General features: G+C 39.1%; 1 protein-coding gene across 2 annotated transcripts; it reads left to right on the plus strand.

The window, feature by feature from the left end:
- Positions 1-221: 221 nt before the first annotated feature.
- Positions 222-7,191, plus strand: LOC127554209 (uncharacterized). 2 transcript variants are annotated; one of them, XM_051985564.1, is made up of 2 exons: positions 222-555; positions 3,103-7,191. In XM_051985564.1, the coding sequence occupies exons 1-2, from the start codon at positions 525-527 to the stop codon at positions 7,179-7,181; spliced, it is 4,110 nt and encodes a 1,369-aa protein (XP_051841524.1). In that variant the 5' UTR covers positions 222-524; the 3' UTR covers positions 7,182-7,191. The 2 variants fall into 2 exon arrangements, with proteins under 2 accessions (XP_051841524.1, XP_051841523.1); XM_051985563.1 differs by having other exon boundaries at positions 3,106-7,191.
- Positions 7,192-11,592: the final 4,401 nt, after the last annotated feature.

Consider the following 11,592-nt stretch of genomic DNA (forward strand, 5'->3'; position numbering starts at 1 on the left):
TAATAACAAAATATCATTTTCTGAGTGCCCCTATTGACTCTGACTGTGTCCCTAGAGATGGATGGTCCAGCTCTGATTACAAGTAAACAAAGGACAACTGATGCTTTATGATGGTTGGGGCCACCTCAATACCCCTCCCTGGGTTTAAATACTCAAAGGTTCAGTCTTGTTAGAGCAAATATCTGAGGAAGCACATACAGTTTTCTCATAATCCTAAAACTCAGTCTTTTCAGGAGAGAGTACAATACAATTTTTCTGAGTATACGGATTTCACTTTGAGTTATTTTATTTTTAATGGGGACTGTCAACCTCTTCAGCCTCCCTTTCTTGGAGGACACTTGTAGCTACCAAGAAGCAAAAGCAGGAAAGGGCTAATTAAGATTCCAGGACCTTTGGACTATCTGATATTCCTGTTCTTTAATTTCTTAACTAGTGAGAAAACTGGTGAACTCTCATCAAGAGTTCTTCACATCCCTTTTTAAGCTTCTTTTCCCCAAAGAAAACCTTGAAAATTGTAAAAAGGAATGGAGAAAAAAACCAGAATACTTCCCAAAGGTGAGTACTTAGTTTTTTGAGGGTTTTTTTTTGCAATCACCTTGAATGATCTCCCCTTCCAATTTATTTAATTATTTTTTTGGTGGTGCTAATCCCATTCCAGAATGAACTTGGTATAGTGGAAAAATTATTTACAGCTATCTCTTCCACAGTGTGATTTTCCCCATTGTAGTTGCAATATATTGTGGGTTGGCATAGAAATTAAATGGTGATTTGGTGGGAGTTTTGCAGAAGCCATAGATGACATGCAAAGACCAGTAAATTGAATAGAAAATTCAAAAGTTAAGAGACACAGAAAAGCATAAAATATATGTATAGTATTGAATAATATTAACATATTTTATCTTTAAATGCCATAAAGAATGCAAAGGCCAGCAGACACTACACAAAGGCTAGTATTTTTACTTAACATTGATCTACAAATAACCTATTAGCAAATATTTAACCCAAATTTTATAATAAGCTACTGTAAACAACCCATAAAAGAAAAAGAAAAAAAATTCAGACTTCTCTGATAAGAAGGGAGGGTCAAAAATTTTATGCAGATTTTCTAGGGCACTGCAACTCTAACCTCCACAGTGTGGAAGTGATAACTGTAATCTTAAAGTCAGAAGACATAACTTTTAGTCTTGCTTCTGACATTTAAATAACTATGGCTTTGGCAAGTTGCTCTAGTGCCCTGAATTTTGGTTCCCTAGTTTAAAACCTTGACCATTTTATCAACTATATTACTTAAAGCAAGTCTAAGCAAGATTAAGGAATCTTTCTCTCTGACCATTTCCCCATCTATGAAATGGCAATAAAAGTGTTAGCATGTCTTGCCTCTCACAGTTGCTGGGAAAAACACAAAGAGTCAAGCAAGCATTATATGAGTGTGATTTCCTGCTGGCATCCACTTCCTGCCAGTAAAATGATGAATTTAAAATACAGAATGAGACATGTATTTTTTGATGTGACTGGAAATTTGTTTCACTGGATTATGCTTATCAATTCTAAAGATTTTCTTTTTCTGCTTTATTGTTCAATTGAAAAAGGGGAACAGGGACGAAGAGATAATAAATGTTTTTAAATTACATGAATGGGGATAGATAGGTGGCTAAGTGGATAGAACACTGGCTCTGAAGACAGGAGAATTTGAATTTAAAAACTTACTAGTTGTGTGATCCTAGGCAAGTTACTTAATCAGAGTGCCTCCAAAAAAAAGATGATGAATAATGATAATACAAAAATTAATACTGAAATAAAAGGGAGATGGAAAAATATATATATATATACTCATGCATACAAATATATAGATATACATATATTAATATATACAAATATATTTAATTATGATTTTCTTTCCTCACCTGTCAAATGAGGAGAATGATATTTGCTTAATGTGCCAGAATATGAACTTTCTGCATGGATCTAATAAGTATCAATATACATGTAAAAGTGCTTTGAAAACTGTCATATTTCTTTTTTTTTAATTATTATTATTATTATAGCTTTTTTATTTACAAGTTATATGCATGGATAATTTTACAGCATTGACAATTGCCAAACCTTTTGTTGCAATTTTTCCCCTCCTTTCCCCTATCCCCTCCTCCAGATGGCAGGTTGACCAATACATGTTAAATATGTTAAAGTATAAATTAAACACAATATAAGTATACATGTCCAAACACTTATTTTGCTGTACAAAAAGAATTGGACTTTGAAATAGTGTACAATTAGCCTGTGAAGGAAATAAAAAATGCAGGTGGACAAAAATATAGGGATTGAGAATTCTATGTAATGGTTCATAGTCATCTCCCAGAGTTCTTTCACTGAGTATAGCTGGTTCAGTTCATTACTGCTCCATTGGAACTGATTTGGTTCATCTCATTGTTGAACATGGCCACGTCCATCAGAATTGATCATCATATAGTGTTGTTGTTGAAGTATGTAATGATCTTCTGGCTCTGCTCATTTCACTCAGCATCAGTTCCTGTAAGTCTCTCCAGGCCTTTCTGAAATCCTCCTGCTGGTCGTTTCTTACCGAACAATAATATTCCATAATATTCATATCACAATGTATTCAGCCATTCTCCAATTGATGGGCATCTATACTAAGTTTTCCAGTTTCTAGCCACTACAAAAGGGCCGCCACATACATTTTGGCACACACAGGTCCCTTTCCCTTCTTTAGTATCTCTTTGGGGTATAAGCCCAGTAGAAACACTGCTGGATCAAGGGGTATGCACAGTTTGATAACTTTTTGAGCATAGTTCCAAATTGCTCTCCAGAATGGCTGGATGTGTTCACAACTCCACCAACAGTGTATCAGTGTCCCTGTTGTCCCACATCCCCTCCAACATTCTGCATTATCTTTCCCTGTCATTCTAGCCAATCTGAACTGTCGAATTTCTATAATAAAGGTCAGATTTTTTTCCTATATTAAATATCAGGATGACTAAGTCCTAGCCATCCTTCCGCTGCTTACCACTCCACAGATGCCTTTTACATACACAGTATATATAGCTACTTTTATTTGATTACCTCATGCAATGTCTTCTTCATTAGCAGAATTGATCCTGTGCCCCCGAAAAGGCCTCTATCCATGGACCTCATCAATAATTTTATCACGCCCCCAACATCGGATTGCACTGAAATGGAAACAAGGCCAAAGGTCTATAGAACACACATCCCACCTTAGCCACCAAGCTAGAACCACCCAGTCATTTCATCCTTCCAAGTGGACTGAATCAAAACCCGAACCATGGATCAAACACCTAATCCGATCCCCACACCACCCCCACACAAACCACATGTCTGTGCCATTGCCCTATCTTCAACAACAGGCCAGAACTAAATCAACACTGCACATTAAAAAGAATGCTGGGATCTCAGTCATGACTTTACCTAGGCCTAAAGTTAGGGCCAAGAAAACTGACAAATCCTTAAGAGCCACCAAACACAGACTTATACTTCCACCTAGCTCCAAACATCAACCAGAGTCTCGTTTGAACCCCGACCCACTGAGTCCAGGGGATCCCCTAAATCCTGACCACCTTCCTAAGATTTTTCCAAGTACTGACCATCCAATGGAGGATCTAATACCTTTCCAACAGAAGCTCCCATCTCGATCAATCTCCAGTCCTCAAATTAAAATTCCACCAAGTAGTGCACATAGGTCCAAGGCTGATGCTGAATCCCAAACATGTCCTGGCTCTCAGGCAGTCACCGCATTTGTGCCAATGAGCCCCTGTAAACAGGCTAAAACTTCACCAAAGTCCAAACGCCAAGTTAAGACCTCAAGTTCCCTAGCAAGATTATACAACCATGAGCCCAAGGCTACAGCTGCACCATCATCATCTTTTCCTGATGACTATCTCTCAAGGGCCCCGGCTTTGAAATCATCAGGCCCTGTGGGCAAAGCCTCAAAGGAATCCCGGACCCATCTTAGATCCACAATAGTGATGTCCTTGCTTCGATTACCTGAGCGCCAGCCCAGAGCCTCTGTGACTATGTCTTCATCCCAGCTAAATCAGAGAACAAGATGCAAGACTGCAAGTCAAACTGAGAAGAGGTACAGGTCCAATACCCAAGGCTCAATTCAAGCAGAAAAAAGACACAGGGAAATAATGTCAGCATCAACAGACTACCAGACCATGGTCTTATTAAACCCAGATCAGGGAACTGCCCTAGTTCCCCTGGACTTAGACACCAAGAAAACAATTCTACCTGATTCAGATGACCAGGTGATTCCTCCATTTATCCCTGACCTGGACCAGGTGACTCCTCCATTTATCCCTGACCTGGATCAGGTGACCCCTCCATTCATCCCTGACCTGGACCAGGTGACCCCTCCATTCATCCCTGACCTGGACCAAGCTGAAGCTAAGGATATTCCAAAGGTAAACATCCACACATTTCCAGCAGAACTAAGCCATGATGAAAAAGTGGCATATACAACTGACAAGCAGGATATGACCGTAACAGGCCAGGATCACAGGGCAACATCTCCACTGAGATTAGACCAGCCGGAAAAATCTCTCAGTGGCCTGGATTGTGTGTCCACATCACCACCTGGATCTGACCAGCAAGCTGAGAAAACACAAGACTTCCGAGAACAAGAGTCTTGGGAAGAAGAGTCACCAAAAACAGACCAGCAAACCATAATTTTAACAAATCAGGAAGCAAAATCACCTGAAATAGACCATCAGACTATAATTTTAGTAGACTGGGAAGCAAAGTCACCAAAAACAGACCAACAGACTATAATTTTAACAGACCAGGAACTTGGAGCAAAATTTTCTCTGACCTTAGACCAGGAGGACAATATTCAAACTGGCCCTGAACTGCTGGACACCCTTCACCTCAGAATGGACCATAAGATTGAGGAGGAAACACCAGGTTCCACTGTACATTTCTCAATTCAGTTCAGAAAAACAGACCAAGAAAAACTGGAAAAAATGCCATCAAAACCACACAGCCAAGATACAACTTTGACAGTCTGGGACAATGGGGTACCCGTGGCAGGCTTAGACAGTGAAGACAACATTACCTCTGGCCCTGAAAACAAGTCCTCAGCTCCTGCAAGTCCTGACCACCATGAGGACGACATACTAGAGCACAATGCTCATGTTTTATTTCCAGTGGAAATAAACCCCCAGGAAACAATATCAGAGGTAAAAGACGACCAGCAAATTATGGAGCCAGTTGATTGGGATTTCTGGGAATCACCCCTTTCCCCCATCATAAGCAACCAAGAGACCCTAATTGACTCTAATTGTTGGGACACACCTTCACCCCATCCTGACCACCAAACTGCAAATAGATCAGATTCTAATACTATCACCGCTCCTCAAACAGAAGAATGTTGGGAAACGTTACCACGGGGAAGTGACCATAAAGCTATAACATCATCAAATGTTGCTCATAGGACAATCACTTCTCCTTTGTCCGTAGGTCCCCAGGATAAATTTACCCTACCTTCCTCTGACCACCAGACCACACTCTGCACCAACCTTGAGCACTGGGCTGAGAATATATCAGACCCCATTAGTCATGTGTCCCTTCAAGTGGAACAAGAATCCTGGGAAATTACACCATTTAAAAATGATGACCAGGACAAAACACTGTCAAATCAAGATTATGCAAGACCTCCAGTGGGCTTGGATCAGAAGGATAATATTTTATCTGACCTCAACTACCAAAGCATATCTTCCACGAGCTCTGAAAATCCAGCTGATGCTATTGCCCATATCTTGTTACAAATTGAACAGCAACATCCAGAAACAATGGCAGCCCAGCAGGACATAGACTCAGAAGTCCAGAATCACCCATCAATATCCACCCTGTCATTAGAACCCCAGTATTCAATCCCATTTGACCCTATGCCTGAGGCCACACTTCCATCAAGTCACAACAAACAGAAGAAAGATATACAAGTTGTCTTGAATCATTCTTCAACTTCAACTGAACCAGAGCACTGGGCAATGAGGCATCCAAGAACTCATCAGGCTACAACTCAAACAAGCCAGCATAAAAGGGCAATTCCCCTGCACTCAGATCCCCAGGACACAAGTCTAGATGTGCTCAAATGCCGTGCCATATCTTTACCCACTGTTGACCACAAAGTGAAGGATGCTTCAGACCCCCAAACCCAAGCCACACCTCTTTCAGACTTCCAAATATTATCAGTAGAGTTAGACCATAAAGTTACTCTATCCACACCCAAGTCCCAAGTCTTTCTTCCATGCAGCTCTGAAAAACAAACTGAAACCACTTTCCATTCTACAAAGATCCACAGCAAACTTCCAAGAAGTCTGTTTCACACCCACAAGACCTTGCCAGGTGCCAACTACAGGCTCACACCTCCACTGGGGGCTGGCCACCAGAGTGAGCCTTCAAAAAGCCAAAGCTATCAGAGTAAAATCGAACTGAGCTCTAAGCATCAAGATCAGCTTCCAACTAGATTCCAATCCCAAACCCAGATAGTAAGAAACAGAAGAATTCCATGGTGCTTAAATTACATCAAACCATATAATGTTGAGGGGGGATTTGTCCCTAATAGAATCATTCAGACTATCATCAATTCCATTCCTCAGCAGGAAATTAAAAATGACATCTGTAAGCAGATTCTTCTGCGAAGGATGAGGGTGTCTCCCCTTTTTCATAAAGACGGAAGACTTTTCACCACTTATACAGTCTGTTTAATCTGTACCTCCTGGATACCAAATGGCTGTTCACACATGCAAGACATGAGACACCCTTGTGAGGCACGACTTCTGGCCATACCAACCCCTCTGCCTGGTCCTAAGGAGGAGCTCGGGGTGAGATTTGTTCTCCAAGTGCCCAAGGGCAAATTTCCTGTCCACAAACAACCAAACACTCACAGCAAATCACACAGACCCTTGTACCATCCATCGGGCCACCCATTACATTGTTCTTCCCCGCCCCTTTCACCAGCAAAGGAAAGATTGCTTCAATATATGCTTAGTAAGGATCCACACCTAATGGGGAGGAACTCATCCAAAGGGAGATCCCTTCATGGAGGGGAAAAGAGGAAGAGCAGCAAAGGAGAGGGCCTGAAGCCCACTAAAATACTTTTCAAGTCTCTTCGAGAGTTATTTCAAATGAAGCAAAAGAAACATTAAATTATCATCTTTTTCTCTTTGAAAGCAATTGACTCCTTGAGTTTATTTGGAACCTACATCTAATATCTTGCATGTTTTATTTTTTAATGTAGCAGGACAGAAAGACTTGTCTTCTTTTCAGTTCATAGTAAGATCCAATTAAAGACACTGTTGGGTACGCCAGGAGAAAGATCTCCATGTTCTTCTCTCTTACTCATGCCCCAGTCTAACCTCAGAGGGCAGACCAGACCCAAAATAGATCAGAAAAACCTGCCTCTTCGTTTTTATTTTATAGCACATTGATAAGTATTTTTGTCCCTATAAACCTCAGTATGGCATACTGCAGTATCTAATTCCTTAGTCATATATTGGCTTCCAAGGAAATTGTGTTCTTGGTTCTACAAAGTTATATTTCAAAAGGTCCACAATCTCCTCACTAGCTAACAGATAGAGGATTCAAGAAGGAATCTATAGTCAACAGGACAAGAGCCAACTGTGCCACCTGATGAGATCAGTCAGCTTCTAGCTAGGGTCCAACAGCAGAATTTGCTGGGGGGTGGAGAAAGGGGGAGGGTGATAAGACATGGGAGAGAGACAGAAAAGTTTCTCTGATATTTAAATAACATTAAAATATATACCATTGAGGGGGAAATTAAGGTAAGACATTGTTAGAACCTAGAATGAGCCTGATTAAATCTCAATTTAATCTTATATTGATGATCAAAATCTCTTAGAACTTCAATCAGGAAGCCAGGACTTGACGGAAATATCCTGTAAGTGAGACTTAGTGAAACCCTTTGGAGGACAAAACAGAGTTCAGTCAACAGATTTTTAAAGCACTTACTACTTTTGTCAGGCACCATGCTAAACATTAGGAATACAAGTACAGGTAGAAAGATCTCTTAGAAGTTTGCTGGGTTGGTGGAATGTGATCTGACTTCTGGGAGCATTGAATGTAGTTTAAATATTTGTGAAACTTTAGTCAATAATTCTTACCTTCTAGCAAGGTTTTTTAAAAAGTCCATTTTTCTACAGCATATGAATATGAAAATTTGTTTAGACCTATTTCAAATTGCCTGCTGAATTGGGGAAGAGGGAAGAGGAGAAGAGAGGGAGAAAAATTTGGAACACAAGGTCTTGCAAGAGTTAATATTGAAAATTATCTTTGTGTGTATTTGGAAATATAAAATATTAAAAAGTTTTTAAAATTCCATCATCTGTTTTTCTCTCTTTTAGTAATGTCCCTCTAATCAGTAATAAGAACACTTCTCTAAGTACAGTTTTGGAAGTCTTTCCAGTTTGGTGATAGTCTTTTTCAGTGATGTCTGATTCATCATGATCCCATTTGAGCTTTTCTTGGCAGAAATACTTGAATGGTTAGTCATTTTCTTCTCCAGTTCACTTCACACATGAGGAAACAGAGGCAAACTAGGGTTAAGTGACTTACCCAGGGTCACACAACTAGTAAGTCACAGGTCACATCTGCACACAGAAAGGGGAGTCTTGACTCTAGGCCTGGCATTCTGTGCACTATGGCATCACATAGTTCCTCTTCTGGTTTCATAGGACTTGCCAAAACTAGCGGAGTTTTCCAGATCTGCACTCAACTCCATGATGTGACACCAGAGTAGGATTTTACTGCAGGCTTTGTCATCTATGAGACAGAAAATATGAATAGCCCTGTGGGTCTAAATTTACAAAATGAGTGTATCTACTATTCTCTCGGGTCTTCAAGTATCATTTGCAGAAAAAACATCTACTACAATGTGATACTGACTGGAAAAATCAAGGAGACTGAGCCCTACTTTGTGGATCCAATCTACCTTTTTAGCTTTCACTATACTTTTTGTTTACCCTGTAGTTCAGCAAAACTGTCCCCATTATTGTCCCTTATACTTGGCAGCCATCTGCCATCTTTGTACCTTTTCATAGGCTTGGAGTAGTAGTACCTTTCCACCTTGCCTCTGGTTCTCAAGCTCAAGCATAAAGCCTCTGATCCATCCTCCTCATTTCACCTCAGATGCTTGTGCCTTCCCCAAATTAACTTTTCTTTAACCTGTGTATACTTTGTGTTTTTTTAAATGCTTGTTGCTTTGTCCAATTGATATAAATCATTTTACTTTTGTTTCCCTTATCTCACAGCACAGTGTGCAGCACATAGTAAATGTTTAATAGTACTGATATACTTCTGACTAATAATAATGTTTAAAATAGAACAATACCAACTTTTTTTCTGATATAATAGAACCAAACCCCCTTCAAGAATTTCTGATTAACAAAATGAAAAAAAAAATGCTTTGTGGAACTAGAAAAAATAACAAAATTCATCTGGAAGAACAAAAGGTCCAAAATATCAAGAGAATTAAATTTTTTAAGAATGCAAAGGAAATTGGCCTAGTCATACCTAACTTAAAGCAGTAGTCATCAAAGCCATTTGTTACTGGTTAAGAAATAGAGTAGGTGATTAGTGGAATAGGTTAGGTTCACAACACACAATAATCAATGAACACAGTAATCTACTATTTGATAAACCCAAAGACTCCAGTTTCTGAGATAAGAGCTTACTATGTGACAAAAAATTTCTGGGAACACTGGAAAAACAATATGTCAGAAACTTGGTATAGACCTACATCTCACATCCATATCAAAATAAGGTCAAAACATGATTTAGGCATAAAGAGTGATCCTATAAGCAAATTAGGATCAGATATGTAGAGAAGGAAGGAATTTATGGCCAAAGAAGAACTGGAGAATATTATAAAATGTAAAATGGATAATTTGATTACATTAAATCAAAAAAGTCTTGCACAAACAAAACCAAGGCAGCCAAGATTAGAAGGGAAGAAGAAAGCTGAGAAAAAATTTTTACAGCCAGTGTTTCTGATAAAGACCTCATTTCTAAAATATATAGATAATTGACTTAAATTTATAAGACTACAAGTTATTCCCCCAATTGATAAGTGGTCAAAGATATAAGCAATTTTCAGAAGAAGAAATTTAAACCATTTCTAGCCATATGAAAGTGATTTAAATATTTAAGATAAAAATAAAATAAAGTCATATGTTGGGGGGGCGGGATATGGGGAAAATGAGACACTAGTACATTGTTGTTGGAGTTATGAAATGACCCAACCATTCTGGAGAGAAATTTAGAACTATGCATACTTTTTGATCCAGCACTCTCACTTCTGGATCTGTATTTCCCACCACCCCCAAATAAAAGAGGGTAAAAGACTTACATGTATAAAAATGTTTTTAGCAGCCCTTTTTGTTGTGGCAAGGAACTGGAAACTGAGTGGTTGTATATCAGTTGCAGAATGGGTAAATAAGTTATGGTGTTATTGTTCTATGAGAAGAGATGAGCCAAACTGATTTCAGAAAAGCATGGAAAGACCTCCATGAACTGACTCTGAATGAAGTGAACAAAACCAAGATAACATTGTTCACAGTAACAAGATTATGTGATGGATTTGGCTCTTCTCAACAATGTGGTAATTCAAGGCAATTCCAATAAACTTGGAATGGAAAAATGCCATCTGAATCCAGAAAGAACTATGGAGGCTGAATGTAAATCAAAGAGTAGCATTTTCATCTTTTGGTTTGTTTGTTTTCTCATGTTTTTTTTTTTCATTTTGATCTGATTTTTCTTGCACAACATAACTATGGAAATATGTCTAAAAGACTTGCACATATTTAACCTATACCATATTGCTGTCGTGGGGAGGGAAGAGGTAAAGAGAAAGAGGTAGAAAAATTTGGAACAAAATCTTAGAAAATGAATGCTGAAAACCACCTTTACATGTGTTTGGAAAAATAAAATATTGAAAGCTTAAAAAAAAAAAAGAATTTCTGATTAAAACCAGGATCACCTCTAGCTGCCTTAGGAGAAATAGATTCAGGAAAGCAGCAACCTGGAATGTTGTAGAATCTCAGGGAATGTCTTTTTTTCCTCCACAGCATCTTTACTCCACCAGATCTGGGTGTTTTGTTCATTACAATTGGTGATATAATTCTCATGTGACTGTCCATTATATATTTTATAAGCATTGGGGATTATATCATTCAGTATAAGGATGCCTCGTAGGGCTTCAGCAAGAATTTGTTTCCTTCTCAGAGAACTCTTGTCAGTGGCTTCTATGATTCTGTCCTATAGATTAGGGAGAGAGAAAAGCATGTAATTGAGGAAATTAAACTATTTGATTCAGTTCAAAGTTAGGCTGCTTATTCTCACTGGCTCCATGGGACACCATCGTCAGCGTCTCTGAGTACCCTTGCTTGTAGCAATAACTGGTCCCCTGAAAATGGGGTGGGGCAGCTTGAGTAAAGGAGGACAAGGGGAAAATTGGTGCTTTATGATGTCAAGGCCCCCTCAGATCCTCTATGTGGGACAAATGCACTAAAGTTTAGTCTTGCTTTGGGTGTCTGAGGAAAA

This window comes from Antechinus flavipes, chromosome 3 (genome assembly GCF_016432865.1).
Source record: "Antechinus flavipes isolate AdamAnt ecotype Samford, QLD, Australia chromosome 3, AdamAnt_v2, whole genome shotgun sequence".
In the NCBI taxonomy this organism is placed as follows: Eukaryota; Metazoa; Chordata; class Mammalia; order Dasyuromorphia; family Dasyuridae; genus Antechinus; species Antechinus flavipes.